Below are 19,080 nucleotides of genomic sequence, written 5' to 3'. Positions count from 1 at the left end.
ATGAATCGCGGTCTGTCGTCTTCAGAGTTTCTCTTCAGTGTCGTGTCATCTCTTCTTCTGGTCTGTTGCGTCGGCCTGATCATAGTTTCATGGATCAGCCTGAAGCCTGAAGGTAAACACAGAGTCTGGTTTTAATAAACGGATCAGGTGTCAGCAGATATTATTGATTAGCATGTTTTTGTCGTGTGTGTGCCGAGGTGCCGTTGAGCCAGCAGTGCTGACTGGTCGGATGGTGATCATAGAGGGAGCGGTTTTCTCCGAGGAGCTGAAGAACTTCAGCAGTCTGCACTTTAAATCTCTGGCCTTTGACATCCAAAACCTGGTGAGATCACAGGCTTTTATTTTGAAAATACCCGATAGCTTTAAACTCCAGTAACTGTAGTATTGATCAAAGTATTGATCAGTGTATCTGTGTGTTTGTCATGTTGAACATTTGTGTGAATTTAATACTGCTATGCCACTGACACACCACATACTGGCCAAGTAAGGGAGCTAAAAAATACACACCATAAAGAATACACTACGTACTGACACTATAAAGTACACACTAAGTATGGACGCAATAAAGTACACACAAAGTATCGATACTATAAAGTACACACAATGTATCGATACTATAAAGTACACACTATAAAGTACACATTAAGTATGGACACACTAAAAACACACTGTAAATATACACTGGGTATGGTAAATGGTAAATTAATGTCATCACCCTTATAGCACTTTTTCAACATCAACGGTTCCCAACGCGCTTTACAGTTTGGTCTCATTCTCACACCGATGGCGACTGAGCAGCCGTGCGAGGTAACTTAGACAACTTGGGGTTCAGTGTATTTCCCAAGGACTCTTCGACATGTGGGCAGGGCTCTACCCTGCTATACCTCCCGTGTGACAGTGGTAACCACTGCACTACCATGCCGACCATGTATGGGTTCTATAAAGACACACAATAAAGTACACACTAAGTATGGACACTATAAAGTACACACTAAGTATGGACTCTTTGAAGTACACACTATAAAGTACACACTAAGTACGGACTCTATAAATACACACTATAAAGTACACACTAAGTATGGACACTATAAATACACACTATAAAGTACACACTGTGATCTATAAGTTTGATCGATCAGGTTTAAATGATGTCACAGTCTGTCTGCAGGTGTCACCTGATCACAGTCTGACCTCTGATTGGTCGACAGATATCTAAGGCGTTTGGTCACAATGAGCTCAGACATCTCTTCAAGTCCTGTCAGGTTTTAGACTTCAGGTCAGATATATGATCAATCACATCATTATCAATCAATAATCAATTTACTAATCAGTAACAGCTGTTGGCAGCAGCTCTGATTTATACTGATTGACTGATTGTTTGATTGATTGATTCATTAAATGTTTATTGATGTGTGTGTCCTCAGTCAGGGGAGTGTGGTGGTGACCTTTGACCTCTGGTTCGATCAGTTGATTGATGTGAAGGAGGCAGAGCAACAGCTGGGGGCGGGGCTTCAGGCTGGGGCCACAGGATTGGTGATCGACAGGAACAGCATCCAGATCAAAGGTGACGCGGTGATGTCACTGTGAGATCACAGCATCCCCAAATTTAAAACAACTTTAGTTAGAGTTTAGAGACCAAACAGAAAAAAGGTCTTCGAACTCAAGTAAAGTAAATATCAGGATCATTTCAGGAAGTAACTGTGACTCTTTTCCTGCAGAGAAACAAGACAAGACAACAGCTTCACCGACAGTTGTCACACCTCCAGCAGGTGAGAAAATTCTCTTTAAACTCTTGTTAACTCAAAGATCTGACATTCAGAGAGCTTTGTCTTCAACATCAGAATCACCACGAGTAGATTTTCTTAAACAAAGTCACTAAAACTAAAAGAATGAATCATATAATAAAAATCAATCTCATGATGTTACTTTTAGTTGTTGCTGTTTTCATTGTAACTTTCTTCTCACATCTTTGATCTTAATATTTGCCTTTAAAGTCATTGTTTCTTTCCATGACTCTATCTGTTTTATTAAAGATGTTAAACTCATGTTTGTCTTTGTGTCCACAGTAATGTGTCCTCCTCATCAGACGCCGTGTGCTGATTGGTCGATGTGCGTTCTGATCTATCAGCTCTGTGATGGAGTCCATGACTGTCCTGATGCCTCAGATGAAGACGCAGCTGGCTGTGGTCAGTGATGCTTATATTAAAGGCTTCATGTGAGAAACATTTACAGGAGCTGCAGTTTAACAGACGTCAGGAGAATTAGCGGGTTTTAATTATATCATTATTTATCGTTGTTGATATTAATAATTAAGTTTCTCTGTAAGCAGGAGTGAACAGGATATAAATGGTTGATCTCAGATGTTTCAGACAGTTCAGGTGTTACTGAAGGATCAGACTTCCTGTGACATCATCACTCTCATCACCATAGCGACCGCATGTGACGGTCAGTTCGTGCTGAGAGGTCCGAGCGGTTCGTTCAGTTCATCAGACGTCTCAGAGACGTACAACAGCAGCAGCTTCTGTCGCTGGATCATCAGGTACAACATCAGCTCACACACACACACACACACACATCTCTGTGGTTGAACGCTGCTGTACAGATGATGTCATTTATTACCTGCACTCAGGGCTGTGGAACAGTTGATTATTGATCATTGATCAGAAGGTTCATATGACTGTCACACTGAATCCATCAATAACTCAACGAGTTCAGCTCTCGGCAGATCACTGGCGGGAGACTTCAACAATAAAACTGAAACAGGAATTAGTTTTATTCATTTCCTTCTAACAGTAAAACAAAGTTGTTGTTTTCAGGGTCGATCAAGGACTTTCTGTTCGGATCAACTTCCATCAGTTTGAATCCGAAGAAAACATCGACACTCTGAGACTTTATGAAGGAGTCGGAGCAGACAAACACCTGACAGGTAAACACATACACACACACACACACAGAGGACTGCTGCATTAACTCACATTTTAATATGATTTGCAGCTGAGCTCTCAGGCTCCACCCCTCCTGGCACCGTGTGGCTGCTGACCGACCAATCAACTGTGGAGTTTACTTCTGATGGCGTCAACAATCTGTCAGGGTTCAACGCCACCTACAGCGCCGCCAACACCTCCACCCTCCTAGGTAACTTTACTTCACCTGTCAATAGGAAATATACAACTGTATACTGTAACTGACCCTGTGTGTGTGTGTGCGTGTGTGTGTGTGTGTTCAGATGAGCAGAAGCTGACGTGTACCTTTGAGCAGGGCATGTGTCTCTGGAGGCAGGAGCAGGACGATGATGGAGACTGGATTCGAACCCGCCGCTCCACATTTCCTCTGCTGAGTGGCCCGAGTGTCGATCAGACACTAGGCAACAGCTCAGGTGGGTTCAACATTATGATGATGTCAACAGAGTAAATACAGTCAGAACAGCAACAAACAACAGACACAACAACCATAAACCAAGCTGAAATAAACAAATAGGATAATAAAAATAGGAAAAACAGATAAGAAAACTGAATAAGAATTGAATAAGAAAACAGATCAAACAGGAAACTGTGATTTAAATCATTCTGCAATAAAATTATCATTATTTTCCATATTGTTGTTGTTGTTGTTGCTGTTGTTTGTGGTGCTATCAGTAGTATTGATTAGTCTTGTGAATTTGTCAGGTTTCTACATTGTCACTCCTCGTAGTCCGGGCCAATGGCTGAAGAGCTTCAAGATCCACAGCCTCCCTCTGACTCCGTCCACACAGCCCATGTGTCTGAGCTTCTGGTAAACAACAGGAAAATAAACAAATACACATGTATTATTCACAGAACACACTTCATTACTAAGATACTCAATGTGCTTTACATTTCACTGCAGTAAAAAAGAATAAAAATAATAACAAATAACATATATTTATACATACCTGTAATACCTACATACATACACACACACAGGTCAGAAATATACATAAACAACTGGAGAATAAACAAATAAACATGTGAACATCACGACAATAAACAAATGAATATGTAAACAACTGAAAAATAACCAAACATGTAAACATCTGGAAAATAAACAAATAAAAATGTGAAAACGGAAGAAATAAACAAACATTTAAACAATGGAATAATACATAGGTAAACAAGTAAACCAGATAATATGACAAAAGATAAACAAGTAAACATGTAAAACAAACAAAAACATGTAAACAAACACCTTTAAAATGATTGCAAGTAAACAAACTAGTAAACAAATACACAAGACAAAAAGTCAACTAGACAGGAAACCATCTGACTGTCTGCAGGTATCACATGTTTGGAGAAGATGTCCATCGTCTCACAGTCCTGCTGCTCCGACCATCTCCATCTCAGTCTGAACCTCACGTTACCGTGGCGTTCCAGCGAGACGGTAACTATGGAGACAACTGGAACTACGGCCAAGTGACCCTCAACCTGATGACAGAGACCACGGTCAGTGACATCACACAGGTAGTCCACAGACTGATCAGTTTATTAATCCTGATCAGCAATAAGTTGAATTAGTCAGCTGATCAATAACTGATAACTGATGAGTGTGACCTCTGACCTCTAAAGGTGGTGTTTGAAGCTCTGAAGAAAGGAGGGATGAGGAATGACATTGCTTTGGATAACATCACACTGACCTCTGATGCGTGTGGCCCCGCCCCCCCTGAACCGACCAATGTGCTGCCTCCAACGACCACGCCCCCTTTACCAGGTGAAACCTATACACGCCCCCTGTTATTATTATTATTATTATTATTATTAATATTCACATTATTATTAATATTTAGTGTATTGTTACATATTTAGGACCAGAGACGGAAAGTCCTGCAAGGACCCTATTGGAATTGCATGGATTCTTTTTTTTAACCTTTTTTTTCCTACACATGATGCTCACGAGTCAGAAGGGTCCTGTGCATGTGGCAAAATAGCTCGATAGCGCCCCCTATAAAATTTCAGTGGAGGAGCCCTTGTGGTATGTTTCACCTAGATGTACCAAATTTGGTAGGCACGTGTATCATGCCGAGCCTCTTGGAGCCATGCCCTAATCCCAACAAGTCAGCCATTTTGAATTGACTGTGCAATGTGAATGCATTTTTCACAATTTACAGGCTCCGTCCCAAATCCTCCTAGAGATTTAATCTGATCAATTTCAAATTTGGGAAGTGCAATCAGTGCCACATAGTGGACACAGGAAGTGATAGAACATATGCAATACGTTTTGACTTCTGTATTATTTATATAATCTGGTTTTATGATGTATATGTGTGCAAATAAAAATCTAAAACTAAGTCTACATTATATTATATTATAAGAATATTGTTTTATATTATTTTGTATATTTTCTGTATGTCTTAGTAGGAAAAGTGATTTATGTATTTGTATTATTTATGTTTATTGGTAATTGAATCTGCTGTAACTGTGCAACTTTCTGAAATGTTAATGATTATTGTTAATCATCACACACACATGACAGCCTGGATTTTCTTTTCTTTTCAGTCAAAATGTTATGACTGTATCATCAGTTCATGTCAGTGTTCATACACCTGTGTGTGATATGGATTCAGTCTGACTCCAAACTCTCTGCTCTGATTGGTCCAGCTGACTGTGGAGGACCCTTTAACCTTTGGGAGCCAAACTCCACCTTCAGCTCCTCAAATTACCCACAATCCTATGGGAACAAGGCTAAGTGTGAGTATACCTCTGTCCAGGCTCATTCCAACTTTTACTTCTTACTTAAAGGGGACCTCTTATGCTCTATATCATGGGTCACTAACAGGCGGACCGCGGTCCGAGTCCGGACCCAGACACCGTCCTATATGGACCCAGACCTATAATCAATAAATTATTAAGGGATTTTAAATTTTGACGGCGCGCTTCTATTTTAACCGGCGCAGCTTTTCTAGTCTTTGCGGCACTGGTTTAGCGGCTCAAGAAACTCACAGACCAATTGCATACGAGTTACGCCAGCCCACGTGACGCTACTCAGCCAATCAAATCTGTGCATTCCAGGCGATAAACATTGCGACTCTGAATACAGACAGACGAGAGAGGTGAGAGGCGAGTGACAGATGATAAGACGAGTGAACAACACAGGGAGAGAAGACACATTATTTATTGTGAAATTGGTTGAGACTGTGAAGTCAAGATGTGAAACAGTTAACAAAGAAAAAGGGAAACTCAAGCTGCTGCTACACTTTATTTTGTTTTTCTAAAATTAAGCACTTTATTTTAAGATGCACAATTTTTCAAAAGCTATTTTATTTATTTTCTCTATTTTATTTTTAAATGCAGCCCTTCTTTTAGTTAATGAGAGAAGAACATTATACATATCTACAGTATTATATATCTGTATAGTTCAATGTTAAGTGACAGTAAATATGGTCAAAATGTTTTTGAATTGTACTTTCTTTATTTGATTTGACAGTCAGTTGTTGATTACATGCAGACGTTGATACAACTACTAGGCTACTTCAATATATATCACACTAAATCACAACGCAAGTTAGACATTATGATTTTCCGGACCTTTGCTTGAGGAAATTTTCTCTAATTGGACCTCTTCGAACTTTAGTTGAATACCCCTGCTCTATATGTTTATTCTGGGACTCCACTAGAGCAGCTTTGCATGATCCACAGATCTAATAAGTCCTTCTTCATCTTATTGTGGCCCTTCATGCAGCCCCTCAGTTCACCCTTTGTCTGACACAGGCCGTCTGAGTTCCTGTCCCTTCAAGGCCCGCCTCCCTAAAAGCCCACTTTCTTCTGATTGGCCGACTCCTTGCAGCCCAGGAGGGGCAGGGAGACGCCTCTCAGCCCTGAGCACAGCGCGCCGCTTCATACTGAGCTGCTGTGGTCGACTGCATGACAGAAACAGTAACTTAGCTTGGAAAATAGAGATATGGGGACTGAATGTGATGAACTTCCTGTTTATCAGACCACAAATGAGACAAGAAGTAGGTTGGAAAACGATAGATTACTGTACAAAAACACAACTTTATAACTTTAGCTAACTGTAGCTGCTGTTAGCTCAGTTAGCTTGGAGCACCAAAGACTGTTGGTGTTTAGCTAGCTAAGAGTATAGATATAGCTAAGAGGGCCACTAGATGCACAGCTAACTAGCTAACAACAGCTACAGTTAGCAGTTGTTACAGATTACTTAAGCAACTAAGTTAGCTAACATTAGCTATCAATAGACAAATGTGTTATTTCTTCGATAAATAACTACATGGTCTTTAAGATCCACTCCCTGATTTGGCCTGAAAATGTCCGTCATGTTTACCTGATGTTTGGAACCTCAACTGTAACCTGTGTGTTGTTACTGTAATTACCCATGATCCTCTGCTGCTACAGGTCTGTGGATTCTCCACACGAGCGAGGGTCGGAACATCCAGCTCCACTTCCTGGATTTTGACATTGAAGCAACCTATGACATTGTAGAGGTGCGGGACGGGGCCGGTCCAAAGTCCACTTTACTGGGTGAGGCTGTGTTTTACCCAGAATCCTTTTCAGCTTCGTCCTCAGCAGGATATATGTGTGTATGTGACTTTATTCCAGTTTATTCTGCTTCAGCTATTAACTTGTTTTGTTTCCAGCTGTTCTCACCGGCAGTGATGGCCCTGCCCACGATTTGTTCTCAACAACCAATCAGATGGTAGTTTGGTTCTTTACGGACAGCTCGGGTCACGGCCGAGGATTCAGAGCCAAATTCACCTCTGGGGTCAACCTGGGGTCACCAGGTGAGGTCAGGGTCAGAGGTCAGAAGGTTGAAGCTCTGGAGACTGCAGTGTATTAAAACATGAATGAAAAGACAGTAAACACCAGTATTATTAGTATTATTATTGATTATTTATTAATGTGGTTTGTGAACAGCCCCGTGTGAAGTTGATCAGTTCCAGTGTCAGACTGGAAGTTGCATCCATGGTAACAGTCAGTGTGACGGCGTGGTTGACTGTCTTGATGCCTCTGATGAAGCTGACTGCGGTGAGTCGATCAGGAGCTTCTCTGACGATCACAATATATGTCAATACTGACGTCACAGAGATTAATTTCAGTGTTTTCATTGGTTTAGAAACTAGTGAACTCATCTGATGTCATTTTATGTTTCCTGCAGTTGGTTAAATCTTCCCACTTTACATTGGCTGGCATGGAAAGGACTGAACCCCCAATAGAGTCCTGCAGGGATGACGTCTTTATGTAGGTCAACCCTGAAGTTAGCATCGCAAGTTAGCATTACTTTCACTTTCAAACAGCCAATGAGATTCTTCTTCTTGAATTTTGGATTATTACAGAAAATAAACATTTATGATACTGACATGATAGATAGATAGATAGATAGATAGATAGATAGATAGATAGATAGATAGATAGATAGATAGATAGATATGTCTGTATTGCACTATTGCATATGAGTATATATGTATTGCACTGACATTTAAAGAATAAGTAATAATAATGAGGTAGTATGTGTAGAAGCAGGTCCAGAGTTTCAGTCTGTTTCTTCTGAGTGTCTGACACTCAGAGGGAGGAGTTGAACAGTTTGATGGCCACAGGCAGGAATGATTTCCACATTACATTATGTTATTTTACATTATGTTCCATTTTTGTTACATTTGATGTAATTCAATTCAATTCAATTTTATTTACATAGTGCCAAATCATGACAAAATTCATCTCATGACAGCAGGTCCAGACCAACTCTTGATAATGTTATTACAGAGACCCAACAGTTCCCACCATGAGATAGAGAGGAAAAACTTCCATTAAGAGGCAGAAACCTTGAGCTGAACCAGACTCCAGGTGGGCGAGAGAGAGAGACAGACAGAGAGAGAGAGAAAGACAGACAGACAGGGAGAGAGACAGACAGAGAGAGAGAGAGAGAGAGAGACAGACAGACAGACAGACAGACAGACAGGGAGAGAGACAGACAGAGAGAGAGAGAAGACAGACAGAGTGAGACAGACAGAGAGAGAGAGAGAGAGACAGACAGACAGGGAGAGAGACAGACAGAGAGAGAGAGAAGACAGAGATAGCAGCACAATAGCAGCTATAATTATAATAATAATGGAAATATGACTGATAATAGTAGTTACAGCTGTAATAATAACAACTAAGATATGATTAATAACAGCAATAACAGCTTTAATAATAACAGAACTACGATTAATAATAATAACTGTAGTGATCAGAGTCAGAACCAGGACCACGATCCACAGGAACCTGCGAGACGACAAAGCACAAAGAAAGTCCGGGAAAATATAAAGTTAGTAACATGCATTGGAGGGACATGAATGTGTAAAGATGGAGAGGGAGAGGAGGAAAGCTCAGTGCATCATGGGAAGTCCCCCAGCAGTCTAGGCCTATAGCAGCATAACTAGGGGCTGGTCCAGGCAGGCCTGAGCCAGCCCTTAACTATAAGCCTGATCAGAAAGCAAAGTTTTAAGCCTACTCTTAAAAGTAGAGAGTGTGTCTGCCTCCCGAACCCAAACTGGGAGCTGATTCCACAGGAGAGGAGCTTGATAGCTGAAGGCTCTGGCTCCTGTTCTGCTTTTGGAGACTCTAGGAACCACAAGCAACCTGCATTCTGGGAGCAGAGTGCTCTAGTGAGGGTACTATGAGCTCTTTAAAATATGATGGTGCCTGACCAGTAAGAGCTTTGTAGGTCAGGAGAAGGATTTTAAACTCTATTCTGGATTTTACAGGGAGCCAGTGCAGAGAAGCTAATACAGGAGAAATATGATCTCTTTTCCTGGTTCCTGTCAGTACACGTGCCGCAGCATTCTGGATCAGCTGGAGAGTCTTCAGGGACTTATTGGGACAGCCTGATAATAAGGAATTGCAATAATCCAGCCTAGACGTGACAAATGCATGGACTAATTTTTCTGCATCTGTTTGAGACAGGATCTTCCTGATGTTTTAATGTTACAGAGGTGAAAGAAGGCAGTCCTTGAAGTTTGTTTTAAGTGAGAGTTAAAGGACATGTCCTGATCAAAGACAACTCCGAGATTCCTCGCGGTGGCGCTGGAGTAACAATATCCTTAGATACTGTGTTTCTGAAGTGTTCAGGGCCAAAAACAATAACTTCTGTCTGTCCAAGTTCAACATTAGATGATTGCAGGTCATCCAGGTCTTTTTAAGGCATGCTTGCCTGATGAGGTTCTTCTGGCTTGACCGATAGATATAACTGGGTATCGTCTGCATAGCAATGAATGTTTATGGAGTGTTTTCTAATAATATCTCCTAAAGGAAACATATATAAGGTGAATGAAATTGGTCCAAGCACAGAACCTTGTGAAACTCTGTGACGACTTTGGCGTACATGGGGGATGTACAAACTGAGATCGATCTGATAAATACGACTTTAATCAGCTTAGTGCGGTTCCTTTAATGCCAATTAAATGTTCCAGTCTCTGTAATAGGATATGATGGTCAATGGTGTCGAATGCAGCACTAAGGTCTAACAAAACAGGTACAGAGACCTTTGTCCTTTGTCTGATGCAGTTAGAAGGCCATTTGTAACTTCCACCAGTGCTCTGAAACCTGACTGAAAGTCCTCAAGCAACTTATTGTCATGTAGAAAATCACACAGCTGGTTGGCAACTGCTTTCTCAAGAATTTTAGAGAAATAGGGAGGGTTAGATATAGGTCTATGGTTGGCTAAAACCTAACCTCTTTAAGCAGCCAGGTTGGGATGGGGTCTAAGAGACATGTTGATGGCTTAGATGAAGAAATGGTTTTTAGTTATTTGGTGAAGGTCGATGGGAGAAAAGCAATCTAAATATACATCAGGTTTTACAGCTGTAACTGTTCTCTCTCACACAAACCAGGTAGTTTCAGTGTCTCAACTCAACCACACCTGAAGCAGTCAGGTGTCAGATAAAAAAACAGTCAGACGAGGAACTGACAGAAAACCAGAACAACTTTAAACTGACTGACTTACATAGGTGCATGTGTGTTTCAGTTATGTTGCAGGTGAACGGTTCCACTCGTCTCCAGTTTCAACTTGTTTCCTCTCTGTTCACTGTGTGTGCTGACACCTGGAACACTCACCTGTCTGACTTCACCTGTCAGTACCTAGGATACAGGTAACTCTCACCTCTCTGACTTCACCTGTTGTTACCTAGGACACAGGTAACACTCATCTGTCTGACGTCACCTGTCAGTCCACAGGATACAGGTAATTTTCACCTGTCTGACTTCACCTGTTGTTACCTAGGATACAGGTAACACTCACCTGTTTGACTTCACCTGTCAGTACCTAGGATACAGGTAACACTCACCTGTCTGACGTCACCTGTTGTTACCTAGGATACAGGTAACACTCACCTGTTTGACTTCACCTGTCAGTACCTAGGATACAGGTAACTCTCACCTGTCTGACTTCACCTGTTGTTACCTAGGATACAGGTAACACTCACCTGTTTGACTTCACCTGTCAGTACCTAGGATACAGGTAACACTCACCTGTCTGATGTCACCTGTCAGTATCTAGGATACAGGTAACACTCACCTGTCTGACTTCACCTGTTGTTACCTAGGATACAGGTAACTCTCACCTATCTGATGTCCCCTGTCAGTACCTAGAATACAGGTAACTCTCACCTGTTTGACTTCACCTGTCAGTACTTAGGATACAGGTAACTCTCACCTCTCTGACTTAACCTGTTGTTACCTAGGACACAGGTAACACTCATCTGTCTGACGTCACCTGTCAGTCCACAGGATACAGGTAATTTTCACCTGTCTGACGTCACCTGTCAGTACACAGGATACAGGTAATTTTCACCTGTCTGACTTCACCTGTTGTTACCTAGGATACAGGTAACACTCACCTGTTTGACTTCACCTGTCAGTACACAGGATACAGGTAACTCTCACCTGTCTGACTTCACCTGTTGTTACCTAGGATACAGGTAACACTCACCTGTTTGACTTCACCTGTCAGTACCTAGGATACAGGTAACACTCACCTGTCTGACGTCACCTGTTGTTACCTAGGATACAGGTAACACTCACCTGTTTGACTTCACCTGTCAGTACCTAGGATACAGGTAACTCTCACCTGTCTGATGTCACCTGTCAGTATCTAGGATACAGGTAACACTCACCTGTCTGACTTCACCTGTTGTTACCTAGGATACAGGTAACTCTCACCTATCTGATGTCCCCTGTCAGTACCTAGAATACAGGTAACTGTCACCTGTTTGACTTCACCTGTCAGTACTTAGGATACAGGTAACTCTCACCTCTCTGACTTAACCTGTTGTTACCTAGGACACAGGTAACACTCACCTGTCTGACGTCACCTGTCAGTCCACAGGATACAGGTAATTTTCACCTGTCTGACGTCACCTGTCAGTACACAGGATACAGGTAACTCTCACCTGTCTGACTTCACCTGTTGTTACCAAGGATAAAGGTAACACTCACCTGTTTGACTTCACCTGTCAGTACCTAGGATACAGGTAACACTCACCTGTCTGATGTCACCTGTCAGTATCTAGGATACAGGTAACACTCACCTGTCTGACTTAACCTGTTGTTACCTAGGACACAGGTAACACTCATCTGTCTGACGTCACCTGTCACTCCACAGGATACAGGTAACTCTCACCTGTCTGACTTCACCTGTTGTTACCTAGGATAAAGGTAACACTCACCTGTTTGACTTCACCTGTCAGTACCTAGGATACAGGTAACACTCACCTGTCTGATGTCACCTGTCAGTATCTAGGACACAGGTAACACTCACCTGTCTGACTTCACCTGTTGTTACCTAGGATACAGGTAACTCTCACCTGTCTAACTTCACTTGTTGTTACCTAGGATACAGCTAACTCTCACCTGTCTGACATCACCTGTTGTTACCTAGGATACAGATAACTCTCACCTGTCTGACTTCACCTGTTGTTACAGTAATGTAAGTTTCAGAGTTCCAGATTCAGATCCAGACTTAGATCTGGTTTTTGTTCCTGCATTTCTGCAGTTCCGGGGAGTCCACACTGCTGCCGGCTCTGGCCCAAGATTCACCGTTTATATCCATCACAGTCACCAGCAACGCAACACTGGAAACCAGTGTAAGGTACTGAAGACCAGATCCTAGACTAGAATTAAAACTAAAACTAGAACATGAACTGGAATTATAACCAGACAGCAATGGAACCCTGCATCTCAAAGTCAGGCACTGAAAAACCAGGACCAGAACTAGAACCAAAGCTCAAACTACTACTGGAACTAGAACTAGCACTAGAGCTAGAACTAGAATTATAAACAGAAAGCAATGGAACCCTGAAGCTTAGAGTCAGGTACTGAAGACCAAAACCAGGACCAGAACTACAACTAAAACTACAACTATAACTACAAAAAGAACCAGAATTAGAACTAGAACTAGAATTTTAGAATTATAACCAGACGGCAATGACATTGTCAAGCTTAGAGTCAGGCACTGAAGACCAGAAAAAGAGCTGGAACTAAACTTAAAACTAGAACTAGAAGCAGAACGAAAGAATTAGAATCAGTCAGAAGAGTCGTCCTGTGAAGACTGAATACTGGTTGTTCTGTTTTTTACAGTGAAACCTGCAACAGTGAGAAAGTGATTTCACTGAACTGTGACAACCAACGTGAGTACACTCATAAACACTAACCGTTAAAACAACACACAGCTGCACTCACAAACACTAACTGTTAAAACAACACACACCTGCACTCATAAACACCAACCATTAAAACAACACACTCGCACTCACCAACTGTTAACCTTTGTGCGGCATGATGGCGCAGGAACACCAGCATGTTGGAAGGTTGAAAAGCGCTATATAAGTGAAGCCCATTTACTCATAAACTAACCATACCATACTGATGTCTTTTACTCACTATTGTTGTGCTGTACACTTCATTTTGTACAGCACTTTGGTCAACACTGGTTGTTTTTGAACGTGCTATGGTTAAAACAACACACACCTGCACACATGACTGTTAAAAGAAGTTCATTTGTTCATGTGATGTTAAGATTGTTTAAGGTGGAATTAACTGTACTCTATATATTTATATCTGGAGACTGACACTGAGCTTCTGTGTGTTTTAGCTTGTGGCTTTCGACAGGTCACGAATGACACAAGGGAGACGGACCAATCAGCAGAGAGGATACCTGGACAAGGTAAAAGGGTGATTTCTGCTTTCAGTTTGACCTCTTCTTGTTGATCTGATGTGCTTTTTTCAGTCTGACTGTTCATGTGTTACCTGTCAGGTGTGGTCAGAGTGGTGGGTGGGGTTGACGCTGTGAAGGGGGCGTGGCCGTGGATCGTGTCTCTGCAGTGGAGGGGGCGTCATGTGTGTGGAGGCTCATTGATCGGCAGAGATTGGCTGCTGACTGCTGCACACTGCGTCTACGGGTGAGAGACTCAATCAGTGATAATACAAATGTATAAAAAAGAACTGTATCTTCCTGAAACTACACCAGCGACACCTGATGACAAACAGTGAAAGACAGAGCTGTACGTCTTCATAGAGGAACATTTTTTATATTTATTTTAACTATTTTTTTACACAGTTGAGTCATAAAAGGTTTTTTTCCATCTGTAAACTAGAAGACTTCAAAGAAGGCTATCCATTTCTTTACACACATCATTTTATTTGTTTTTATCTCTAAAAACACCTTTTTTTCCCCAGGGAAGATGTAATTGTGCTCATTTTTCAATTTAGCCAACTATTTACTAAAACTAAAGATGTAACGCAGTTCATCAGATTTGTATGTAAATCGAGAACGGACATGCTTACAATGATTTTTTAAGGTTAAGTTAATTATTTTGTTATCTTGAGATAAAGACAAAGCTCATTTTCTTGTGATAACGGGTTAATTTATCTCGTAGTCTTCTCCTTAAATGAAAGTGTTATTTTTCTGTGTGATTTAAGTTCAGTCTGATGTGTTGATCAATAATGAGTAATCGTTTTGTTTTATCATGGTAATGGGTTGATTATCTCATTTCATGAATTAATTAACTTGTGATCTCAAGATAACGGCATTAAAAAATATGATCTGATGTCTAATATGAAGCAGGTTGCACAATTAAGAAAGGTTTTCTGCTGCTGCTTAACTGACATTTAACTTAATCAATCGTCTTTCCCCAAAGAGCAGTTGGTTCAAACTATTTAAAAATTAGTGAAATTATGAGTAAAAATAAAAAATGTTGCAATCTTTTTGACTGATTGATGAACCTGGTTTAAGTATGAGGGCAGATTTATACACAATGTAGAAAGATGAGAGCTGAAACTCTGATCCAGCAGTCTGGCAGAGAGTGCAGGAGCAAAGACAACGTCCAGTAGCACAATGCAAGTTCCACCTAGAGATGTAATACTAATGGTAATGGTAGTGGTAATGATATTAATATTGATAATAATAATAGTAATAATAATAATAATAATGATAATAAGAGTACTATGAAGAATTGTAGCAGCCATAAAAACATTATAGAAACCATCAAACTTTCTTGGAAACATCATAAAACACTCACAAGATCGATTAATGTCCTTATTAAATCTGTATGTTTCATCTCTACAGATCAGATCCGTTTATTAGTTTGTGAAAGTTCAAATCTTTCACCGTGTTTGATCTTATGTAGACAACTTTATCCAAAGTTGTCCTGTTCCTTTTTTTGTTTTTGTTCCACAGGAAGAATGTCCACCTCACGTCATGGTCGGCTGTTTTCGGTCTTCACTCTCAAAGTGACATCAACTCTTTGGACGTTCAGACCCGACGAGTCGATCGCATCGTCATCAATAGACAATACAACAGACAAACTAAACAGGCTGACATTGCCATGATGCATCTGTGGCCGCCAATCAACTTCACCCGTCAGTAACAACACATAAAATCTAGTTATTTATCGAGGTGGATGAGCCTCTGAAGCGCTTGCTTCTTGTTGCAATCAATAAACTTTTCAAAATGAATTGAATCATTGACAAACAGCTCCTGGTCATGATGAACAGAAGGGTTGTGTTTGACAGAGTTTATCCAGCCGGTGTGTTTACCTAATGAAGATCAGGACTTCACAGCAGGAAGAAGATGTTTCATAGCTGGATGGGGACGAGACGCTGAGCAGGGTGAGAAACATCAACACATACAAACACGTCACATTAACATTTCAACCTTCATGTCATGTTATGTTATGATATTAATGGTAACACTTTATATTACGGTACACATATTGACCATGAACTAGCTGCTTATTAGCATGCATATTAGTAGCATATTGGCTCTTTATTCGTCATTAAAGAACTTATTAATGCCTTATTCTGCATGACCATATTCTACATCTATTGGGCCATTAACCAAAATAATTTCCCTCAATACCCTTCTAATTTCTGCTTATTGATAATTAATATGCTTTGCTTAGTATGGGCCTTATAAGGTGGTGGCACCACAAGAATACTCATTCTCCGGCTGGTCAGAATACTGATGTAGTCTCTGGTGTTGCTGTCTGGCCTGTCATCAGATGTGGGATTTAGGGTGCTATATGGAGCCTGTCTCTGAGAAACAGAATATTGTGTCAGTATTTATATAAGCATTACAGTATGATAACAAATACATAGAGATATGGTTGAAGTTCAGTCACCTAAAAGCTCTGTCAGCTGAAAATGATACAGCACGTTTAGGCAGTACAGTTGTTCTTAGCCTTGAAGAAACTTGAAAAAATAATTTAAAAGATTTTTGAAAATCATTTTTAAATGACCTTAAAACTGTCAAACATTAACATTGTTGGACAAAACTCTGGCTGCGTTAGCCTGGAACCAGACGAACCTGCGAGCTTGTGTCTGCATGTTAACAGGAAGCACAGTGGTTATAATGGGCTACATTGGGAACTCTTTTGCTGGTTCATCTCATTTTAAGTGATTGTAGAATTTGATGGCTCTTTTTTCAATTTTTTGGCCCAATTCTGCTCAGCAGGCATTATTTGTAGTTTTTCTGTGGTCTGACAGACCCTGTGCTGTTGGCCTCCCTTAGTAGGATACACTAGTACTAGATCAAGGCCCAGGTCTGACAGACCCTGTGCTGTAGGCCTCCCTTAGTAGGATACACTAGTACTAGGTCAAGGCCCATGTCTGACAGACCCTGTGCTGTAGGCCTCCCTTAGCCCTTAGTAGGATACACCAGTACTCGGTCATGGCCCCATGCCAAATTTAGTCGAATGCTTTTTTGAAACCTACAAAACATTTTGTTTGTTTGGTTTGTTTGTCAATCAGGGTCTGTCTCTCTCCACCTGTCGGCCCACCTGTCTGTTTCTCTTTCCACCTGTCTGTCCACCTGTCTTCCTCTCCCCACCTGTCTCTCTCTTCCCACCTGTCTTCCCACCTGTTTTTCTCTCCCCACCTGTCTTTCTCTCCCCACCTGTCTGTCTCTCTCAGGTTCTCTCCCTAACGTTCTCCAGGAGGCTGAGGTTCCTCTGGTGGTTCAGGAACAGTGTCAGCTTCAGTTACCAGAGTACACCATCACCTCCAGCATGCTGTGTGCTGGATATCCTGAGGGAGGGGTCGACTCGTGTAAGGTAATAACTCACCTGGACTCTATAGTCCACCCACCATCAGACTCTGATCCAGATCAGCCCTTTAGATGATCCCGATAGTGAACGCCTGCTGATGTCAGAGGAACAGCTGACGTAGAAAGTCACAAATGTCACATGTCAAAAAATGATGTCAAAATTATATTTTTCTAATATTTTGGGGTATGATTTGATGACTGATGATGACTGATTTGAGTGCTAATTGGTCAATCAGCTGCAGTAACACACAAGTTAATAAAGTTTCATGTTTTTGTTAATAAAGTTTGAACATGTGGTTTCCAGGGCGACTCTGGAGGTCCACTGATGTGTCTGGGCGATGGACACTGGACTCTAATTGGTGAGTCACACACACGAACACACAGTGGGACACAGTATGATGCAGGTGAGGTCTAATGGAATGATGTATTCTGATTGGTTCCTGACAGGTGTGACATCATTTGGGATTGGCTGTGGGCGTCCTCAGAGACCTGGAGTCTACGCCAGAGTTTCTGCCTTCACGTCCTGGATCGCTCAGACCAGACGCGCCTCCTCCTCCTCCTCCTCCTCCTCTTCATCATCTCTCCCCTCAAATTGACCGATTGATGAATCCGACATGAACTCACAGATTTATGTGTTTTGGGTTTTTTTTCTCTGAGCTCTTCTTCCTGGTTTGAAGTGGGCGGGGCTCAGCTGGGAAAAAAAGTGATGTCACACAATTTTTTGCACCAATCAGGATTTAGTACCATTTGAATCTGATGACAGTTGGTTGTTTGGTTGTTGTCAATCAGATCTGATCTGACTCACACAGTCCTGATGAAGCAGATTAACTTCACTGTTAATAAATAAATGAATGAATGAATTAATAACTTTAACAGCTTCCTCAGTCTGCTGTTGAGTCCTGATTTAACTCTTAAACAATAAACTATACAATAAACAATTACCAGTAGTTTCTTTTCATTTCATTGTTTTTCATTTAGTCATGGATATTTAATGAAATACCTTTCCAGTTGATTTCTATTTGGGTTTCATTTTGGTAATTTATCGTTTATAAATACAATATTAACATTGTACTCATCAAGTTAACGCACAGTATGTAATTTCTGCTACTAGGGGTCTCTCAATCAAAACAATAACTCATGAAGTAGCGTGAGATCATGGCAGTTGTTGTCTTCATTGTTAAATAACCACGATTGCTGATGAAAATCTATCTGACATGACACAGACAGAAATCATGTTCACTTTATTTATTTATTTGATAGGGACAGAGGATGTTAATGTGCTGTAGGCCTTCCTTAGTAGGATACACTGGTACTAGGCCAGGGCCCCTGGTTCATCTTCAGCCACTGTTTGAGATGGGTCTTAAAAGTGGAAAATGTAGGGCACTCCCCTATTGCACGTGGTAGGCCAATCCAATATTTACTGACAGTTTGTCCAAATGTGGTGCTCCATTACCATTAGCTGAGTCGACTACCCATACACAGGCCAGCCAATAGGGATTATGTACAGGGGGACAGCATTTTTTAAATCTGGCCTCTCAT

General features: G+C 41.1%; 1 protein-coding gene across 1 annotated transcript; it reads left to right on the top strand.

Moving 5' to 3' along the window:
* tmprss15 (transmembrane serine protease 15) lies at positions 1-18,279 on the top strand. The gene is made up of 27 exons (XM_070917221.1): positions 1-112; positions 198-322; positions 1,209-1,276; positions 1,425-1,564; positions 1,719-1,769; positions 2,067-2,186; positions 2,431-2,539; positions 2,817-2,926; positions 2,995-3,135; positions 3,227-3,376; positions 3,666-3,771; positions 4,292-4,457; positions 4,581-4,722; positions 5,610-5,699; positions 7,362-7,487; positions 7,604-7,747; positions 7,881-7,991; positions 10,969-11,092; positions 12,994-13,089; positions 13,578-13,627; positions 14,092-14,163; positions 14,254-14,398; positions 15,676-15,857; positions 16,011-16,106; positions 17,409-17,548; positions 17,846-17,900; positions 17,989-18,279. The coding sequence occupies exons 1-27, from the start codon at positions 1-3 to the stop codon at positions 18,135-18,137; spliced, it is 3,120 nt and encodes a 1,039-aa protein (XP_070773322.1). The 3' UTR covers positions 18,138-18,279.
* The last annotated feature ends 801 nt before the right edge of the window (positions 18,280-19,080 follow it).

Source organism: Enoplosus armatus, chromosome 13 (assembly GCF_043641665.1).
Source record: "Enoplosus armatus isolate fEnoArm2 chromosome 13, fEnoArm2.hap1, whole genome shotgun sequence".
NCBI classification, from domain to species: domain Eukaryota; kingdom Metazoa; phylum Chordata; class Actinopteri; order Centrarchiformes; family Enoplosidae; genus Enoplosus; species Enoplosus armatus.
The sequence above is the reverse complement of the archived record's forward strand: the minus strand, read 5'-3'. Positions and strand labels throughout refer to the sequence as shown.